This window comes from Budorcas taxicolor, chromosome 2 (assembly GCF_023091745.1).
Source record: "Budorcas taxicolor isolate Tak-1 chromosome 2, Takin1.1, whole genome shotgun sequence".
Classification (NCBI taxonomy): Eukaryota; Metazoa; Chordata; class Mammalia; order Artiodactyla; family Bovidae; genus Budorcas; species Budorcas taxicolor.
Window position 1 is genome coordinate 22,658,033 of NC_068911.1, and position 22,164 is coordinate 22,680,196.

The window sequence follows — 22,164 nt, forward strand, 5'->3', positions numbered from 1 at the left end:
GGAATATTCGTTATTACAGTGATTTGTGACCTGCCAAAGCTCGATCCTACTTAACACAATCTTACTCCTTATAATTTCTGTCATTATGGAGAAATTAAATTTTTCTCCTTTGGGAGGCAATAATGAAATAAAGGTTGAGAAAGATCCATGTGGCATCATTGCCACCTCACTATTCCAAAACCAAATTCAACCTCCTCCTTTCAAACATGTTTTGCCTTCTCTCTGCCATCCAAGACTCCTTCATTTCTTTATCCTTAAATCTTCCTTTGCTGGCTCCTCAATAATACTCAAATCTGTTCTTGTCTCTCCATTCCTAATGTCACTGTCTTCTTTATTTTTTCATCCATTCAATCAGAGGGCTTCCCTGGTAGCTCAGACAGTAAAGAATCTGCTTGCAATGCAAGATACCTGGATTCAACCCCTGGGTTGGGAAGATACCCTGGAGAACGGAATGGCAACCCACTCCAGTATTCTTGCCTGGATAGTTCCATGGACAGAGGAGCCTGGCAGGCTACAGTTCAGTTCAGTTCGGTTCGGTCACTCAGTCGTGTCCGACTCTTTGCGACCCCACGAATCGCAGCACGCCTGGCCTCCCTGACCATCACCATCTCCCGGAGTTCACTCAAACTCACGTCCATTGAGTCAGTGATGCCATGCAGCCATCTCATCCTCTGTCGTCCCCTTCTCCTCCTGCCCCCAATCCCTCCCAATCAGGGTCTTTTCCAATGAGTCAGCTCCTTGCATGAGGTGGCCAAAGTATTGGAGTTTCAGCCTCAACATCAGTCCTTCCAATGAACACCCAGGACTGATCTCCTTTAGGATGGACTGGTTGGATCTCCTTACAGTCCAAGGGACTCTCAAGAGTCTTCTCCAACACCACAGTTCAAAAGCATTAATTCTTCGGTGCTCAGCTTTCTTCCAAGTCCAACTCTCACATCCATATATGACCACTGGAAAAACCATAGCTTTGACTAGACGGACCTTTGTTGGCAAAGTAATATCTCTGCTTTTTAATATGATATATACGTTTGTCATAACTTTCCTTCTAAGGAGTAAGCGTCTTTTAATTTCGTGGCTGCAATCACCATCTGCAGTGATTTTGGAGCCCAAAAAAATAAAGTCTGACACTGTTTCCCCATCTATTTCCCATGAAATGATGGGACCAGATGCCATGATCTTCGTTTTCTGAATGTTGAGCTTGAAGCCAACTTTTTCACTCTCCTCTTTCACTTTCATCAAGAGGCTTCTGAGTTCCTCTTCACTTTCTGCCATAAGGATGGTGTCATCTGCATATCTGAGGTTATTGATATTTCTCCCGGCAATCTTGATTCCAGCTTGTGCTTCTTCCAGCCCAGCGTTTCTCATGATGTACTCTGCATATAAGTTAAATAAGCAGGGTGACAATATACAGCCTTGACATACTCCTTTTCCTGTTTGGAACCAGTCTGTTGTTCCATGTCCAGTTTGAACTATTGCTTCCTGACCTGCAGATATGTTTCTCAAAAGGCAGGTCAGGTGGTCTGGTATTCCCATCTCTTGAAGAATTTTCCATAGTTTATTGTGATACACACAGTCAAGACTAGGCTTTGGCATAGTCAATGAAGCAGAAATAGATGTTTTTCTGGAACTCTCTTGCTTTTTCCATGATCCAGTGGATGTTGGCAATTTGATCTCTGGTTCTTCTGCCTTTCCTAAAACCAGCTTGAACATCTGGAAATTCATGGTTCACATATTGCTAAAGCCTGGCTTGGAGAATTTTGAGCATTACTTTACTAGCATGTGAGATGAGTGCAATTGTGCGGTAGTTTGAGCATTCTTTGGCATTGCCTTTCTTTGGGATTGGAATGAAAACTGACCTTCTACAGTCCTGTGGCCACTGCTGAGTTTTCCAAATGTGCTGGCATATTGAGTGCAGCACTTTCACAGCATCATCTTTCAGGATTTGAAATAGCTCCACTGGAATTCCATCACCTCCACTAGCTTTGTTCATAATGATGCTCTCTAAGGCCCACTTGACTTCACATTCCAGGATGTCTGGCTCTAGGTGAATGATCACACCATCGTGATTATCTGGGTCATGAAGATCTTTTTTGTACAGTTCTTCTGTGTATTCTTGCCATCTCTTCTTAATATCTTCTGCTTCTGTTAGGTCCATACCATTTCTGTCCTTTATCGAGCCCATCTTTGCATGAAATGTTCCCTTGGTATCTCTAATTGTCTTGAAGAGATCTCTAGTCTTCCCCATTCTGTTGTTTTCCTCTATTTCTTTGCATTGATTGCTGAGGAAGGCTTTCTTATCTCTTCTTGCTATTCTTTGGAACTCTGCATTCACATGCTTATATCTTTCCTTTTCTCCTTTGCTTTTTGCTTCTCTTTTTTTCACAGCTATTTGTAAGACCTCCTCAGACAGCCATTTTGCTTTTTTGCATTTCTTTTCCATGGGGATGGTCTTGATCCCTGTCTCCTGTACAATGTCACAAACCTCTGTTCATAGTTCATCAGGCACTCTATCTATCAGATCTAGTCCCTTAAATCTATTACTCACTTCCACTGTATAATCATAAGGGATTTGATTGAGGTCATACCTGAATGGTCTAGCCGTTTTCCCTACTTTCTTCAATTTAAGTCTGAATTTGGCAATAAGGAGTTCATGATCTGAGCCACAGTCAGCTCCCGGTCTTGTTTTTGCTGACTGTATAGAGCTTCTCCATCTTTGGCTGCAAAGAATATAATCAATCTGATTTCAGTGTTGACCACCTAGTGATGTCCATGTGTAGAGTCTTCTCTTGTGTTGTTGGAAGAGGGTGTTTGCTATGACCAGTGCATTCTCTTGGCAAAACTCTATTAGCCTTTGCCCTGCTTCATTCCACATTCCAAGGCCAAAGTTGCCTGTTACTCCAGGTGTTTCTTGACTTCCTACTTTTGCATTCCAGTCCCCTATAATGAAAAGGACATCTTTTTTTTGGTGTTAGTTCTAAAAGGTCTTGTAGGTCTTCATAGAACCATTCAACTTCAGCTTCTTCAGCGTTACTGGTTGGGGCATAGGCTTGGATTACTGTGATATTGAATGGTTTGCCTTGGAAACGAACAGAGATCATTCTGTTGTTTTTGAGACTGTATCCAAGTACTGCATTTCTGACTCTTTTGTTGACCATTATGGCTACTCCATTTCTTCTAATAGATTCCTGCCCACAGTAGTAGATATAATGGTCATCTGAGTTAAATTCACTCATTCCAGTCCATTTTAGTTTGCTGATTCCTAGAATGTCGACGTTCACTCATGCCATCTCCAGTTTGACTGCTTCCAATGTGCCTTGATTCATGGACTTAACATCCCAGGTTCCTATGCAATATTGCTCTTTACAGCATTGGACCTTTCTTCTATCACCAGTCACATCCACAAGTGAGTATTGGTTTTGCTTTGGCTCCTTCCCTTCATTCTTTCTGGAGTCATTTCTCCACTGATCTCCTGTAGCATATTGGGCACCTACAGACCTGGGGAGTTCCTCTTTCAGTATCCTATCATTTTACCTTTTCATACCATTCATGAGGTTCTCAAGGCAAGAATACTGAAGTGGTTTGCCATTCCCTTCTCCAGTGGACCACATTCTGTCAAGCTACAGTTCATGGGGTCACAAAGCGTCGGACATGACTGTGCAACTAACACTTTCACTTTCACACTTTACTTTTACTCATTCAGCAAATATATAAAAAGCATCTGCGGCATGCCAGGGCTTCCCAGGTGGCACTAGTGGTAAAGAACCCACTTTCCAGCACAGAAGATGTAAAGAGACATGGGTTCAATCCCTGGATCAGGAAGATCCCCTGGAGGAGGGCATTGCAACTCACTCCAGTCTTCTTGCCAGGAGAATCTCATGGACAGAGGAGCCTAGTGGGCTACAGTCCATAGGGTAGCAAAGAGTTGGACACAACTGAAGTGACTTAGCAGGCATGCCTGCTGTATGCCAAGCACTGTGCTGGGCACCAGCTACCAACATGAATAAGACATGAGCGGCAGGTCCCTACCGTCAGGATTCTCTAGGGGGAAGAAACACAGAGACCAATTAATAAAACAGATTGTTTCAGCTAGTAATGAATGGAAGGAAGAAAATTAAATGGCTCTATCATGGAGGATGATGTGGGGACAGCCAGGGGAACCCCTCTGAAGGGAGTGCTATTTGAGCTGAGACATGTATATGTGGAATAAGACAACCGTGCCAAGGTCAAGTTTATAGAAATAAGCCTCCACTGTCTCTCTCCTTCCAGCCAGGCCCCCCGCACTCCATCCTCTCTATGGACCGTGATGATGATCTCTCTGAAACATAGAACTGTGCCCAGAATACAAAACATCCCGGAGTGTCACACAAGCCCTCCCTCTCTCTGCCCTTCTCATTTGAGCCCCTGGATCCAGCTATGCCTGAAGTCCACCCCTGGATTTTCCTGAACACAAAATTACCTTTCATTGTCTAAGCCGTTTGAGTTAAGGTTCTGTTACTTTCAATCAAATATCAACTTGATATTATAGTTGGCTTAACGCTTGTCTGTTTTTCCTCCATGAGAATGTAGGCTTTTATAAGGGGAAAATTGACTTACCTCTTAGAACTTAGTATGTAGTAAGTACTCAACAAATATTTTTAATTCAGTGAAGACAATGGCAGCAAAAGAAGGAAGAGGGAAATAAAGAGAAAAAGAGAAACTGTGTCCAGACCATTTTTAAAAAGCAGGGCTGCCCACCAGGCCTGAACACCCACTCATCTTGGGAGAAATCCCACTGTCCACATTAGTCCTGATTCCCCTGCCTGGACCCAGCCGTGAAGCCAGCTCAGATGTGATCTGCTTTACTGGCGTTCACTCATTCAAGCTCAGGTTGCCTTGGCTTTGGTTTTTAAATAACAAGAAAAAGCAAGAGAGTCTGCCTGAAACATCAACATGGGGCTCAGAATTTATATGCTGGATCTCAAGGATTTAACAGTCGAAGGCACTCCCTACTTGCTTCCAGTTCGTCACCAACACCCAGGGAAAGAGAGTCACTTTGGCTTTGAGGACACCCGCCAATCATACTGCCAAAAAGGGGGACTTGGTGTTCACTTACGGAAGTGCAGCCAAGAGGAAGGGTGGCATAGAGGACCTGGAAACCTCCCAGTATTTCCACGCCAAACAGTTAACCTGAAAGATTAAAGCAGTTCTAGGAATTGAGTCCAATAAGACCAAGCACAGATTGTGCTTTCGGTGGGTCAGACACTGTTCTAAGTCCTTGGAATATGTTCACTTATTAACTTATACGTTCACTTTAACACCCTAAGATGTAGGTAACACTATTACACCAAGTTTATGGATGAGGAAACTGGGGCAAGAACAAGATGCCCACAAAAATTTAAGTCTGAGAATGCTCACTACAGTTTCTTTTATAACTACAAATGAGATGTGACCTTAAGATACATCACTAGGGAACTAAGTAAATTATAGTATAGTCATAGGGTGGAATATTACACAACTCTTTTGTTTCCATATGTTAGATTTCTGTGTGTGTGTATCATATAAATTTAAACAGAACGTTGTAAATGGTATGAGCTTATTTGTGTTTTTTAAATTACATGTAGATACGCTTTAGATATACCAAAAATTCTCCAAGTCAATAGCAAACTTCCTCTGTAGTTATACCTCTGAAGCCGCATGACTGACATTTGAGGCAGGATGAATCCACGTTGCAGGAGCTGTCCTCAGGATCATGGGATGGTTAAGTAGCATCCCTGGCCTCTACCTACTAGATGCCAGTAGCATCTCCCCCAGGTGTCATGAAAACAGGTGTTTCCAGATATGTCCAAATGGTTCCCTATTGAGAACTATGCTCTAGGAGAAATTTTACTTTCTCTCTATTGTTTTGTTTTATAATAATTATGTGTTTTCAGCAAAAAGATAAACAATAAAGGCAAATTTTCTAATTACTGGTATCTGAAGGTTCTTAGAACTGGGCAGAGTCAGGTAAGGAGGTTTATGGAGACATCTCTTCCTATTTGAAGGTGCAGGTATTCCTCAAAGCGGGCCTGAACTCCATCCATTGCATCAGTTGGATGAGTGGAAGGAGACAGCCACGCCAAGGTCCAGGTTACAGAAATTACCTGCTTCCCGCCCTACCCGGGCAAGGCTTTTTGTAGATTTCAGTGGTTCTCACCAGGGAACTGTTAAAATGAAAAGTATCAGGCTTCATACCAGGAGCCCCAGGGAAACTCCGCAAGTGGGGCTCTGTATTCTTCAAGTTTTGCTGAGGTATAATCAATATGCAGAGAATTACACATATCTAATGCATACTCTTTGATGAGACGAGCACAGGCAAACACCCGTGATGGCAGGCACACAGTCAGGGTAATAGGCGTGCCCAGCATCTCCCAAAGTGTCCTTCTGTCCCTTTGCTTTGGTTCTTTAGAAAGAGCACATAACTTGAGAGCAACCCTCTTAGCAAATTGTGAAGTGCAGATACCATATTGTGAACTGCAGGTACTGTGTGGTACTGCTAACAGCTGCTGCTAAGTCGCTCCAGTCATGTCTGGCTCTGTGCGACCCCATAGACGGCAGCCCACCAGGCTCCCCCGTCCCTGGGATTCTCCAGGCAAGAACACTGGAGTGGGTTGCCATTTCCTTCTCCAATGCATGAAAGTGAAAAGTGAAAGTGAAGTCGGGCAGTCGTGCCTGACTCTTTGCGACCCCATGGACTGCAGCCCACCAGGCTCCTCCGCCCATGGGATTTTCCAGGCAAGAGCACTGGAGTGGGGTGCCATCGCCTTCTCCGCTGTGTGGTACAGCACATCACAACTCACTCACCCAGCAGAACTGAAACGTGCTGCACAGCATACAAGCCTTCCAAGCAGTGCTGATGCAAGCTCGGCTTGGAGAACTACTGACAGAACAAACAATCCGAGGGAATAACAGGCGTCATTAAAATTTTGCACATTATTCTAATGATTTCAAAGGATTATGTAGTTGGCTTTACCCTTCCTGGCTCTCAGGGAGAAATTTCTCTTTTCATTTTGCAAATATTTTGCAAATTGTTGCAAATATTTTCTAATTTTCCTTGTTATGGCTGCTTAGATACACCCATCATTTAAAAGTGGGACATTTAACTTCCAAATACATGGGTGTTTTTAAGTATCCTTGATATTAATTTTCTCATTTAAATGCTTTCTTCTCTGTAATCACCCTCTTTGTTTTTTCAGTCTTTTAACTTGATTGAGGTTTTCAATGGCTAAGTCAAAGAGCTCTCTCAGTAAATGTTACATTGCACATGAAAATATGTGGGTTATTTTCAAATATCTTCTAATATTGATCTCTAACACAATTCCACAGTGATACGAGAACAGACCCTGTATGGCTTCAATGCCTCTAGACCAGGAAATGTTAGCACTTTGTTTTATGTCCCTGGATATGTTCCAGTGTCTCCTGATTTACAGTCTACGAGAACTTGAATAGAACCTATATCCTGCTGTTGTGTGAAAATTGTATAAATCTTAATTATGTTGAATTGGTTCATAATGCTTTTCAGGTCTACTATAAACTTTCTGCCTACTCATTCTATTAATTTTTGAGAGTTTGATATAGAAACTCCAATCTGAAATTATCTACTTAAAAAAATAATTGTAATATATAGTGGAACTGTGTGTGACTTCGTTCTGTATTTTCCAAGTCTCCTTGGAAATGTGTTATCATACTTCCATAATTTAAAAAAGAAAAAGAAAAAATATAAGATTTTAAAAAATAATAAAAAATAAAAATATATGGAAGGGGAAAAAAAGAAAATGTTATTGCTTGGAAACATTTCATTCAGATCTGAAATGCACAGGCCATGTGCTCACCCTCTCAGACACTATACAGCTTGCTGCTTACACTCCAAGTCCAAACGCTGCTCCCAAGGCCTGCTTTCACTTGCTTAGATACAGTGAAAATCAGGCACTGCTTCTGGTCTCCCCAAAGAGTTAAAGAGGCTACCCCTGGAAAGGGTAGGAAGGCAGATGAGGGTGTGAGGAGCACTCCCAGGAGCATAATTGTGAACATGCAAAAATGGTCTACTTGCCAGCTGAAATCTGAGGTTCACATCTGGGTATAGACTAGTCCGTCTGCTGAGACTCTGGCTGCAGAGGCATGGGTATGTGGAGCTTTTAAAACAGAAATTAGAGAAAAGCTGGCTCAATACCTGGCCCCATATCATCACCTGTATCAGTAATCCTGGCACGAGTATCTTAAGACACCACAGTTAATCCACCCGGTGACCGGGGTAGGGAGAGAAAATGGGAAGCAGGGAAGGGCTTTGATGGTACCTGATACGGTGAAAGCAGAGAGAAGTTGTTCTCGAAATACTGGAAGTGAGCCAGAAAGGAGTTGGCGCTCATGGCGTCAATGTGGCGGCACGTCACACCTTTGAGCAGCTGCCCTGCGCTAGAAAAGGAGACAAGGGGCCCAGGAGAAAGAGGCGGCAGGGAAGAGGAAAGAAGGAGCAAGAGCAGGCAGATCTGATCCGACACCCACTGCAGGCAGGACTTCGACTCTCCCTCCTGGGGAATTAGGCTCCTGGAGAGGGAGACTGCAGTGGGCGCGTCAGTCCCAGGCTCACCTCAGGAGCTCCTCAAGTCTCCTGGTCGTTTCTGACAGAAGCTCAAACAGGAACAAGGCCTGAGGGAAGAGAATGATTGCCACGTTGATGGAGCACTCATGGGCCATCGTCATGAGTCCTATGCTCCCATTTCACAGATGGGAAAATGGAAGCTTTGTTATTTACCTAGAATCACACAATTGCAGGAATCCCCTGGTGGCTCAGAGTCTGCCTGCAATGCAGGAGGCCCAAGTTCCATCCCTGGTTCAGGAAGACCCCCTGGAGAAGGAAATGGCAACCCACTCCAGTAGTCTCGCCTGGAAAATCCCATGAATGGAGGAGCCTGGAGGGCTACAGTCCACAGCATTCCAAAGAGTCAGACATGACTGGGCGACTTCACTTTCACTTTCACACAGTCGCTAAGCAGCCGGGCTGGGATTTGAGCTGGTGTCCAGTGATTGCAGAGCTCTCACACCCCAGGTGGTCCAGGAGGTGAACGAGGAGCAAAGTCAAGACAGCGAGGCGGGAGGTTTGCTTCCTGTGCTCAGAGAAGCCGCTGCCCAGTTGAGGACCCCCTGCAGCCCCTATTTCATGCCCACCTGCTGGTTCCTGAGCACAGCATTCCAGGAAATAAAACTGATGATGACTAGACCAGGATGGGCTAGAAAGTTCCATAGATAAAGAATCTCCTGGGTCTTCCCTGGTGGTCCAGGGGTCAAGACTCCACGCTCCCAGTGCAGGGTGCCTGGGTTCAATCCCTGATCAGGGAACTAGATCCCACATGCTGCAGCTAAGATTTTGTGGCCCCTTCAACCTCTCTGAGCTCAGCAAGTCGCCTGTCTAAGCAGCTCACTCCCCACCCCCTGGAACCCCTGCCTCCTCCCCTGGCTTACTGTCTCCTTACCACTCATCAGCATCTATCATCTAACAGGGTACACATTTATTCCCTGGAGTACCAGCGGTTAGGATGCCACACTCTCATTGCCAAAGACCCAGGTTCGATCCCTGGTTGGGGAACTTACATCCCACAAGCCCAGCAGAGGAATCAAAAAAAAAAAAAAAGGTAGCAGGGCATACATTTAACTATTGATCTCTTGTACCGTCTCCCTTATTAGGAAGGAAGCTCCCTTCACTTCCGTGTCCCCAGGACCACGAACAGCACCTGGCACCTGAGAGGGGAGAGAAGTGGCCAGGGGCTCCATAAACACTATGAATGAATGAATGAATGCAAGTCAGAGGAAGTTCAAGGGCCTCCACAGCACAACTCTTCCCAGGCGGCCCCAGTAGTAACTGCTTTCATGTACAGTGCATGCCCAGCAGAGTCTCATGAGAGATGAGCCCCATTTTGCAGATGAGAAAACTGAGGCCATGGGAGGAGAAGCAGTGACCCCAAAGTTAATCAACAGTAGCCCTGGAATTCACACTTGGGTTTCATCTAACTTAACACTATTCTGCCTCCTGAGTTTGTTGCTGTTGTTCAGACACCAAGCCATGCCTGACTCTTCCCAAGCTCATGGACTACAGCACACCAGGCTTCCCTGTCCTTTACCACCATCTCCCGGAGTATGCCCAAGTTCATGAGTTTACTCACACAGAAATAAGTTTGTTTTACCAAGTACCAAGTTAACCTAGAACAGACCTTTCCCATAAGACAATCAGAAGTCCAGGCACCACCTCTGGGCATTGCAGTCATACCTGACTCCTCCGGATCTCCTTTGCCTTCAGGACTATGGAGTTGAATCCAGGTTCCCTCCATAAATCAAAGAGAGACACTTCCTTAAAGAAAGCACCCTGTATTTCAACAACGCCAGAGACAGTATCTCCCGCTTCCATCACCTGTCAAAAGTGAGAAGACGCATAGTAACAACTTTGCAGAGGATGGACTGAGTGTTGGGTGAGGGCCAGGCGGGTGCTTCACGGGCAATAACTCCCACCAGATCTGCTCAGCAACCCAATGAGGTGGAGACAGTCCTTATCCCCATTTTACAGGTTAGAAAACCAAAGCTTAATGAGTAATTGGCTGAAATTTGATAACGTGAGATTCAAGCCCAACTCTGTCTTATTCCAAAACCCACACCCTTTAACCATAAGAGCTACAGCGATCTGCAAGGTATTGGTATTTTAGACCCAACCCTTTGAGTTGCTTTCTTAGCAGACTGTGCAATTAGACATGGCAGGTCCAACGGGATATGATGCCCAGAAGACCCACTGCAAGTGAGGGCGAGAAATGTGGACATGGCTTTGGAACAGAAAAGGGGGGCCTTTCTGAAGCACTAGGGGAATACTCTTGCCTGGAAAATCCCATGGATGGAGGAGCCTGGTAGGCTGCCGTCTATGGGGTTGCACAGAGTCGGACACGACTGAAGTGACTTAGCAGCGGGGGAATTCAGGATTCATTTCCACATTTGAAAACCAAACCCCTAAAACATTATGACAGCAAGAAATCCAACTGAAGAAAAGTGTTCCAGATTCAGCTGGCTGGGGACAGCACCAGAGTCTGGGGAGAATCAGGTTCGACCCCAGAGGCACTTTCCAGAAAGGAAGGGAGGTGGGCATCAGAAGAAGGCATTCTCCAGGCTTAGAACAACCCCACCCAAAGACAGAGCCCCCTCACAAAGTCCCAAAACCACACGCCTGAGAGCCCCAGGGGCCGCGGACCAGACATCTTCCTCTCACCTTGCTCAGGACACCGTGCTGCTGGGCAGGTGACAAGTCGGACACGTGCAGGGAGGTGGCGCTTCTTAGGAGCTGCATGAGGTCCCTGCGGTCCATGGCGTGGAAGGCCTGCGTGCCCACCCCAGTCAGCAGCACGCCCATCTGACTGACGTTGTAGAAGGACAGCACCTGGGGGCGCCGGCAAGGGAGGGTGAGGACCAGCCTCGGGGCTGCACCTCAAGGGCGTGTACCAGGCCCCACTGCAGGCTGGGCATCCGGAGGGGTGCTGGGGCACCACTGTGAGCAAGACACAAGCTGCCCTCCCAGACCCCCCTCCTTCCATCAGGAAAGAGACCTAAGTATCAAAACACAACACAGAGGTAACCATGCCGCTGGGGTACTATGCCATCCGAGGCCACAGCAGAATTTAAAAAAAAGCAGTGGAGGAGGGCAAGGCAACCCACTGCAGTATTCTTGCCTGGAGAAACCCCATGGACAGAGGAGCCTGGTGGGCTGCAGTCCATGGGGTCACAAAGAGTTGGACACGACTGAGCGACTAAGCACAGCACAGTGACCCATATGCCACCGCTGACCAGGCAACGGGCTCTTCTGTGTGTAATCTGACCTAGCAGATGAGATTTAAAAATTGGGGGGATCCTATAAAAATCCAAATTACAGTTTCTGCTTTATTAAAAAAAAAACCCGAACATCAGGCAGGACCCACAGTGGCAACAATGGGCAAGAACCTTGGGGTGAGTCATGGCGCCTCTGTTTGCCCTGCACACCCCTCTCATGGGACCAGGAGAAGCCTGCTGTCCTCCGTATATCACCCATCAGGCAACCGACACAGCAAAGCCTCACACTCATCTATCTTCACGTGGAAGCTTTGAGGTGAAATAAAGAAGCATTTTAGGACGTGAGTCTGATATTTTATATATATATATATGACTGTAGCTGCACACCCTAACAGAAATCATGACTGTTTCCCAACCCCTCCTTTGGTGTAAAGAGGCTAAATGTAATATAATCAGAAAATTTTATTGGTTTTTTAAAAAACCAGTTGAGTGGTTTCCTTGAGCTATTCCCTGTAGAATGAACAGCCTCTTACTGTCCTTAAGGAAGGCAAAGACTTTTGAGCACTTGGCTTCTTAGCAAAAGTCGCCTCATTCCTCTGTAAGAAGAGTTGGATGCCAGGAAAGAGAAAAGCCACTTGGTCCAGGGCTGGGAGGAACAAGACTGTCTCCCGCAGCGCTCTAAAATCACATTCACAGAGTGGACTTAGGTGGCCCCAGTCAAAACAGAAGGTCCGCAAAGCCTTCAAACTAAAGTCACCAGAAGTCTTGAAGGGACAAGATGGATGGTCTACCCTCAGCTTTGAGTCAGAAAGAAGAATGAGTGGGCAGTGGTCACGGTGCCATGATAGAGGCAGTCAGCATGGGAATGAAGCAAGTGGGCTCTGAAGCCAGATGCCCTGGGTTCAATCCCAGCCCTGTCCCTTTCATGTGGCCTTGGCAATTCCCTTATACGCTCTGTGCCTCATATGAATGACCTGGAAAATGGAGGTTATAACATTACTGACCTTATAGGGCTGTTGGGAAGTTTAAATGATTAACTCAGTGATAGCTAACACTCACTGAGCTTGGACTCCAGGTCACGTGTTATCCAACCTCTTCCTGTGGACCAACTCACATAAACCTATGGAATAGGAGCTATTGTTATCCCCATCTTACACAGAGGGAAACTGAGGCAAGGAGAAGTTGTCAGTTCCCCACTGTCATGCAGCAGACACTGTCACACATGGAAGACCAAGGATTTGCACCCAGGTAGCCTTCCTTGGCACCAGCTTCTTACCGATTGGCTGCCCTGCTGAATGTCTATAACCAGCCCTTCGGTCTTGGGCCATTAAAACAGAGTCCAACGCTCCAACTGACCTTCTGGTGGGCCAGGTATTTGGCAGACAAGATGATGACCTGGCTCCTGGTCCAGCCAGAGACCTGGTTGAGGGTTGAGATGGCGCCCTGCACAGCCTCGGGGGAGAGGGATTCCAGCTGACTGTGGGTCAAGCCCATGACCGCATCCGACAAAGAGCCCAGAGTCTCATTAAGGGTCTGGTTCTCCGTGGCAATTTCCAGGAGCTCAGCTTTGAGCTAGAAAGGGAGCAAGCCAGGGTGAGAGTTGACAGCAAGCAGGACGGCGGCTCCTCCGGACTATACCCCAGCGTGCGCCTTCCCCTTCCCTGCTCATCAAAAAGAAGGGGGCTCCTGCTGAGACCAGATCACGAGTCACGCTGCTGAAAATGCCACCTCCTCTGGCCTCGACCTTCCTATGCTGCAAATTCACTCTATGCTTCATTTAAATATTAATTTGTTATTAAATCAACCTTAAAGCATGGCGAAAGGAAATTTTGTTCACTCATAACCACCATTCCTGTAGCATCTATTTTTTTTGTGACCTTGAACTCTACATCCTGTCTACATGGCTGCTTTTCTTTTATGAAATATCCAGGGAAGCTTTACGATAATATATAAATGTGTAAAAATAATTCTCAACAGTAACAAGAAAGTAAAAGTCTCCTGAAAACTCTACCTCAAAAAAATTGCTATGGTTAGTAACTGTTTATGTTTCCAAAATTTCTTATGCCTATATAAATAAACTGTGGTATCTAGTCTTTATATAGATGTAACATGAACAGAAATGCAATTTCCTGCTCTATTTAGAATTTTTCATTTAAAATTACGTCTTATGAGTTTTCACGTTTTTGTGATTCCCTTATTTTATATAACATGCCTGTCCAGTTATAGTCAAGTGTGTTTCCCAACTGCTTTCAGTAAAGAAGGCGATCAATTTATCTGTTGTAACATGACCTCTATACAAAAACAAAACAACAACAGAACGGTTTGTATTTTAACACCTGAGTTTGCATGAACCGTAATGGCACCCCACTCCAATACTCTTGCCTGGAAAATCTCATGGATGGAGGAGCCTGGTAGGCTGCAGTCCATGGAGTCGCTAAGGGCAGGACACGACTGAGTGACTTCACTTTCACTTTTCACTTTCATGCATTGGAGAAGGACATGGCAACCCACTCCAGTGTTCCTGCCTGGAGAATCCCAGGGACGGGGGAGCCTGGTCGGCTGCCGTCTATGGGGTCACACAGAGTCGGACACGACTGAAGTGACTTCGATATATATAGAATCATGTCAGAGGCGTGTACGCAAGTATTCCAGATGGCCACTGGGGGGCAGCAGAGTGAAGTGAAAGAGACAGCTATCACAGCTGGTTTTCTCCAAAATCAGCAGCTCCCCTTCCCTAGAGATCAACTTCCACATCTGCAAAAGGCCTACAGCAGTGGTTCCCAAAGTGTGGGGCTTAACCAGTAGTTTCAGCATCACCTGGAGAGTTGTTAGAAATACAACATCTCAGGTTCCACCCCAGCGCTCTTGAATCAGATGAAGTGAAGTGACGTCGCTCAGTCGTGCCCGACTCTTTGCAACTGTAGTTTACAAGGCTCCTCTGTCCATGGAATTTTCCAGGCAAGAGTACTGGAGTGGGTACTCTTGCCCATTTCCTTCTCCAGGGGATCTTCCCGACCCAGGGATCGAACCCAGGTCTCCCGCATTGCGGGCAGACGCTTTACCATCTGAGCCACCAGGGAAGCCCCTGAATCAGATGAGGGTATCTTATTCAGCTGTTTCCAACAAGCCCTCCCGCTGATTCTGATGCACCCTCCCAGTAAGAACTATTGACCCAAATGAGCCAAAGGGTTCTCTCATATCTAATCACACCTAACTTTCTTCTTGGTCACAACTGTCCCTGTGGCCCTAAACTACACTTATTTTATTTTTGCTTGAGCTTGCTTGGGAAGGATTCTTTTCCTGAGGATTTGGTGATGTGTGAAACACTGCTGTGGAATAACTGATGAGGTGACCAAAATTTTCTTGAATATTGCTCTCATATTATCGTTCCCATTTGAAAAATGAGAAAAACAGAAAGAAGTGAGAGAGGCGCTTCCCTGGTGGCTCAGTGGTAAAGAATCCTCCTACCAATGCAGGAGACCAGGGTTCAGTCCCTGGTCCGGGAAGATACCACAAGCTGCAGAGCAACAAAGCCCATGTGTTACAACTACCGAGACTGTGCTCTAGAGCCTGGGGGCTGCGACTTCTGAGCCCACATGGCGCAGCTACTGCAGCCCCACAGGCCTAGAACCCGTCCTCCACAAGAGGAGAGCCACAGCTATGAGAAGCCTGCACATCACAACTAGAGAGAAAGCCCATTCAGCAATAAAGACCCAGCATGGCCATAAACAAATAAATAAAAATAAAATCTTAAAAAAAAAAAAGAAAGGAAGAAGGGAGAGAAGCCGGGCAGAATTAAGACTTCAAGGGAAGAAGGGAGAGAAAGAGATGAATTCGGGAGGGAAATGAGATAGTCCCCATGTGCCAATTTGCCCAAAACCTTGGTCTAGGAATTCAGTAACTCCCCTGGCTACATCGGAATCATCTGAGTAGCTTTGAAGACCTACCACACCCAGGCCAAACCCCAGACCATAACCTGAGAATCTCTGAGGGCAGAGCCTGGGGAAAGGATTTGCCACTAGTAGAACCAGATTTGAGTTCTTTTACTCCCTCTCTATTCCAAGCACAGTCACCAGCCAAGCAGCTTCAACATCGCCAGGAAGCTCGTTAGAAATGCAGAGTCTCAGGCCCCACCCAGACCTTAAATCTGCATTTAAGATCCCCAAATAACCTCACGCACATTTCAGTCTGAGGTGGCCACTTTGATTAAACTGATTCAAGCTCGTCCTACAGTTTGTTGTTGTTTCTCCCTACTTTAAGTTCATGCTGGGGTTTCTGCCGTGGCTGGACCTAGATTACGATTCACCCTTTCTTGCAAAGGGCAGACAAGACGGTTCTTCCCTTTTCTCTGGCTAGTGAAACTGAGGCCAAGGATGTGGGGCCTCACAGCACTTCTGCACCTTCTGAACACCAGCCTGGAAGCCCCGCAGGTGGCTGCATTTGATCATCTGGTGAAGGAGCACTTGGGCCACAGCAGCGTCCAGCAGCTCCAGGTCATCGTAGAAACAAACCAGCAGCCCCAGCCTGCGAGAGAAGATAAAGGGATGCTGGTGGAGGGCAGAGAGGAGGGGGCCACAACCAAGACTCCACTCCAGTTAGAACCAAGAGGTCACAATCATAGCAGCTGCTAAGCCCCAGGAACCGTGTTGAGCCCTTTAACCTGGATTATCTCATCACAACCCTGCAAAGTGAGTGCCCTCATTAGCCCCATTTCACAGAAGGGTAAACTGAGACTCAGACAGATTAAGGCAAGTGGTACCGGGCCTTAAATCTAGATCCATCCAGCTATGCTGTCTCTCCTCCTGGGGCATTAAGGGATACAAAGAAAGCATTCCTTATCCACACAGAGATAAGGGATTTGCCCACCCTGAGGGATTCTCTGAAGCAGAAGTTTATTTCCAGGATTTTCCCAGGATATTTATTTACAGCCAACACCCCTAGATGATGATGCTTCAAAAGAAAATAAAAAGACAGGAGTCAGAACAATGTAGGAGCAGAGATGAGATCTGAACCCTGGTCTAGCTGGAAGCACTGCATCTATTGGTTAAGAACATACCTTCACCCCCAACTGGAATTTGAAGCTCAGCTCTGTGAGACATCTGACTTCCAGCAAGTTACTTCTCTGCAAGCTACACACGGCTGTGCAGCGCACACTCTACCATAACCCTGCCTCTCTAAGCTTTTAATGGGGAGGTTTCCTTTGCCCATCATAGCTGCTGCTGCTGCTGCTAAGTCGCTTCAGTCGTGTCCGACTCTGTGCGACCCCATAGATGGCAGCCCACCAGGCTGCCCCGTCCCTGGGATTCTCCAGGCAAGAACACTGGAGTGGGTTGCCATTTCCTTCTCCAATGCATGAAAGTGAAAAGTCAAAGTGAAGTCGCTCAGTCGTGTCCGACTCTTAGCGACCCCATGGACTGCAGCCTTTCAGGCTCCTCCATCCATGAGATTTTCCAGGCAAGAGTACTGGAGTGGGGTGCCATTGCCTTCTCCGCCCATCATATAGCACGTCATAATAAATATGATGAATGAAAGAATAAGGAGTACTGTGGGAGTTAAATGAGAAGATGCATACCAAGTGATTAGCATACTTCCTGGTAGATGCTAAGCACTTATTCTGAAATGGATGCTCTTAGCATTAGTATGAAATCTACTTGACTTAGCGTGGTTGGACCGCCTAGTTGGCCATGACCAAACAGTGACATTCTCAGACAGGTCCCCAGGAAAGCAACCAGCTCAGGGAAAGGATTTTAAAGTGTATCTAAGGAGAAAAAAATACTCAGAGGAAGTGGAGACCGAATATTAATAACCATGTTAAGAATAACTAATATTTACTGAGCACTTTCTATGTGCAAATGTGCTTAATCCTTACAAGGGTCTTAATGAAATAGGCAGTTTATTAGCTCCCATTTCACAGATGGGGAAGTAGATTCACAGGGAGGTGCAGATCACCCAACTTGTAAGTGGCAGAGCCAGGATCAAACCCAGGACTTCTGCCTCCGGGCCCCATGTTCTTAATCACTACACTATTTTTTGTGTTACTAAGATTGAAGGTGGTAGGAGAAAGGGGACACAGAGGATGAGAAGGTTGGATGGCATCACCGACTCGATGGACGTGAGTTTGAGTAAACTCCGGGAGGCCTGGCCTGCTGCAGTCCATGGGGTCGCAAAGAGTCAGACACGACTGAGCAACTAAACTAGAAAAAATAGGGCCCATGCTATTGAGTGAAAATTACTAAGGACAGGGGAAGAGGGTGTAAGGGTTCTATATGAGAATATTCTCTGCAGGTGACTTTGGAAAATGTAAGGTCATGTGATGCTGTCAGAGGAAGATCTGTGACAGTAAGACTCTGGGAGATGGAGAGAAGATGGGTGAACGGTGCCCACCACCCCTCCCCACTGCACAATTACCCGCAACATTCAAACCCTTTCTGCGGTCACCAAGTACACAGCTCCTGGCCCCTCCCTGCTGGAAATGGTTCCAGTTCCTGGGGATCAGGTTACAATCACTAAATTCTAGAGCTGACCTCACGCCAGGGCTCCCTGCCTGAGGGTCTAGGATACAACAGGTTCACAAATACGAGGCCTGCGAGCTATTTCCAATACTCGACCTAACCAATTGTAAATGACACATTTACAACTTGGAATGGAGGGAATACCAAGAATGTAAAAAGTTCCACTTCTGTGCTTAGAGCTGGAATCTTAGCACTTGATAGGTAAGGCTGTATAAAATGTTAGCACATAGGAGATGCTTTAAACGCATTTTGTTTTCTTCTCCACTTCATAACCTCTTTAAAGGGATCTCTTTGGGGAAACACCTCCCTCACATGCACAGAGACATGGGACGATTCAAAGAGATGAATCAGCCACCTCCCTCCCCTCCCCAGCTCTTTTGCTGCTTAGAGGAAGCTGATGCTTAGGTAGGAAACAGCTCTGGGGGCCCAGTGCCCACACTCCTTGCCTGTGGATGGTAGAGGTATTCCTCATGTCAAAGTTGGAGGAGCTGATCCTCTCCAGAAACGCCTGGGCCAGTTCAGGTGTGATGTCATAAACCGTGTCTAGCTGCTTGGTGGCGTTGTCATAGCTGATAAACAGCCCAATCTGGTGGAGGAGGCCAGGAAGATCAGTGGGGGGCTGCAGGAGCCCTGTGAAGCCCCGCCCCGGTGGCCTGTGCTGCGCCCCGCCCCCAGACACCTGGAGATGCCCATTCCTCATTTTCATTGATTTCTTTTTTTCTGCAATAGTTTATTACAAGATATTGAATATAGTTCCCTATGCTATACAGTAGGACCTTGTGGTTTATCTTTTTTATACATAGAGGCATGGATCTGCTAATCCCAAACTCCTAATTGATCGGTCCCTCATCCCATTTCCTCTTTGGTAACTAAGTGACATTGATTTCCTAATGGTCTGTAACCGCTGCTTCAGTTTCTTCTACAATCCACCTGTTATTTAGGAAAGTTTTTCTTTTTTAATATATGAGCAGTTGAACTTTTTTCAAGCTAATATTTGCATATTTATTTCTAGATTTGTTTTATTGAGGTCAGAGAATGTGGTCCACAAATTGTTCGCTTTGGGGAATCAGAATTTTTTAAATAGATAAATTGGTTTGTAAATGACCCACAGGTGATTAAAAAAAAGAATGTGTGTTCTCTCTGTAAGATATAAAGTTGGATATATGTATACAATATATATGTAAATACATGTTTACATAATATTTAACACACACTTATTATGTAAATATATACATAATGCATTCAACTTTATTAAATATACTCTTCAGGTTCTTTCTATTATTGTTCACTTTTTGCCTGTGTGTCCAAAAGTGTTGCACTGAGGTCTCCTATATTTTGAGGCCCTGTTATTCTTCGCTTAAAGGTTTCATAAAGCTGTCTCTCCCTCATGGATTGTGCTCTTCATCCATAAGAAATTCCCTCTGAGTGTTGGTACCCTGTGGCTTCACCTCCCTTCTCTACATGTTTAGAAGATGAAGAAATGTTGTGAACAGCCCCTGGATCTCAAGAAGTCCCTGCTAGGGGCCCAGTTTTCTGAGAATTTAACCTTTTTCGACTTTCTGAAGTTCACTCAACTTTAAAAAAGTAAAATGGAGGTCTAATCCATTTTATAACTGAGGGTTATGAAACTGAGAGACATCTGAAATATTCTCAGCCTGTCAGGTAAAAAGAGGAACCTAGGGACTCCCCTCGTGGTCCAGTGGCTGAGACTCCATGATCCCAGTGCAGGGGGCTCAGGTTCTAAACCTGTTCGGGGAACTAGACCCACGTGCCACAACAAAGGATCCTACATACTGCAACCAAGACCTGGCACAGCCAAATAAGGAAATATTTGTTTTAAAGAAAGAGGAACCTACTTCTGCCTCTGATTTCATAATAACCAGACGTGGTTGGGTCAGTCAGTCCTTGAACAGGCCAGTCATTTGATGCAAACACTTCTTTCACTGGCCAGGAGAGAGTTAGGGCACACAGGGTACAAACTGGTGGCAAGCCCCAAACTCTTTATGAAAGCCTCCCTGTTGGCAGCATTGCTTGGAGGCTGAGTTCTAGAATCATGCCTCCCAAGGGATTTTAGTATCATCAGAACAACATTAGGAAAAGGAGAGTAATTCCTGAGCAGTGAATTGAGCACCATGAATATGTATACTTCTCCACTGTAAACTTTAAAGTCCAATCATCGCTCATGCTGAAGTAGCTATCAATAGAAGTTGCCATAAATAGAAGTAGCAATCGATCCATGTTGCTTTTGACTTGGGTTTGTGCTTCCAGTGACTGTAAACTCTATAGCTACGATCCTTGGCATTTCTTGACTTCAAAAATACCCTTAAACGACCTTTGGTTCATAGTCAACCTTCTCTTTAGATCCTGTCGTTGACATCAGAACTGTCTTAGTTGTCCACAGTTCTTTTTGTTTTCTTGGCTCTTCTACACTAGAACACAACCCAGCAACTGACTGCTTGAGGCTTTATTCAAGGAGTTTTCTTTAGATGCTCAAGTTATATTGAGCTAAGGTGAGTGGCTGGCTGAACATGAGAGGTTTAGAACACACCTTGTGTACATGCTAAATCGACTCAGTCGTGTCTGACTCTGTGATTTAATGGACTGTAGCCCGCCAGGCTCCTCTGTCCGTGGGATTCTCCAGGCAAGAATACTGGAGTGGGTTGCGGTGCCCTCCCCTCCAGGGGATCTTCCCAACCCAGGGATCGAACCCACGTCTCTTAGGTCTCCTGCATTGGTAGGCAGGTTCTTTACCACTAGCGCCACCTGGGAAGTCCAGAACACACCTTACTTCAGATGTATTGGTGATGGAGACATGAAAACGTATTTTTCAAACTTACTTCTATGGGACTAATTCTCATAATTTCTTCAAAGGGTAAGTGAACCATGTATCTGCCCAAAATCCATAAGTTTTCTGCACTGACCCATGAAACAGAGTCATCTGCAAAAAAGACAAAACATAGGTTAAAAAGTAAATAAATAAAAGCCTATGCACTGGTAAATGACTATCAGAAATATCTTTGATATCAGGACCTCTTTTTGCTTCCATGAATTCATTCAACAGCCATTTTTTGAGAGCCCTCTGCTTACGAGATGCTACGTTATACATAGGCAATGACGGATGGCCACCACTTCGTTACTCATAGTTCGGCTCCTTGGACCAGCAGCCTCAGCATCACTTGGGAACTAGTTAGAAATGCAGATTATTTTTTAATACTAAGACCACAAAATATAGTTTCATTTTTAGTTTAGTTACTAACTTGAAATATATTTGATTCTTTTATTACTGCCAGTAACAATCCTTATCTTCCTTATTGATTATCACTGCATACATGAGCCAACCCAAACCATTTGCCCTTTCTTGTATGCACCCCTAATGGTCTCCAAATCTTTCCTCTCTTGGGACTTTCCCAACAGCTAGACTGCCTTTCCCCTAACCCTTCTGCTTCCAACTGCTAAGTCACTTCAGTCGTGTCCGACTCTGTGCGACCCCATAGATGGCAGCCTAGCAGGCTCCCTCGTCCTTGGGATTTTCCAGGCAAAAGTACTGGAGTGGGGTGCCATTGCCTTCTCCAAACCCAACCTTAAAAACTGAGCTCAAATATTTCCTCTTCCTTGAAGCCCTCTCTCATCTCCTTAGCCAGCAGTATAATTTCTCTCTTCTCTGAATTCCCAGAGAACTTGATCATCTGTTCAGACATTTGAAATTCCCCATCAGCGAATGTCAGTGGGACTTTAGGAATAATCATGGCCAGGATCCAAATTCAAATTTCAGTGAACTGGGACTTTTGTGGTGGTCCAGTGGTTAAGAATCCACTTTTCAATGCCAAGGGCAAGGGTTCAA

General features: G+C 45.6%; 1 protein-coding gene across 1 annotated transcript in view; it reads right to left on the reverse strand.

The window, feature by feature from the left end:
- Positions 1-22,164, reverse strand: part of OTOA (otoancorin) — a 72,498-nt gene that overhangs the window by 32,732 nt on the left and 17,602 nt on the right. Inside the window, exons 9-17 of the mRNA XM_052635775.1 lie at positions 21,161-21,261; positions 18,770-18,909; positions 16,212-16,335; positions 13,168-13,383; positions 11,258-11,425; positions 10,277-10,417; positions 8,603-8,661; positions 8,310-8,427; positions 5,093-5,166 (exon numbers count right to left, since the gene is read on the reverse strand). Coding sequence (XP_052491735.1) covers positions 5,093-5,166; positions 8,310-8,427; positions 8,603-8,661; positions 10,277-10,417; positions 11,258-11,425; positions 13,168-13,383; positions 16,212-16,335; positions 18,770-18,909; positions 21,161-21,261 — 1,141 coding nt within the window. The remainder of the gene's footprint in view (positions 1-5,092; positions 5,167-8,309; positions 8,428-8,602; positions 8,662-10,276; positions 10,418-11,257; positions 11,426-13,167; positions 13,384-16,211; positions 16,336-18,769; positions 18,910-21,160; positions 21,262-22,164) is intronic.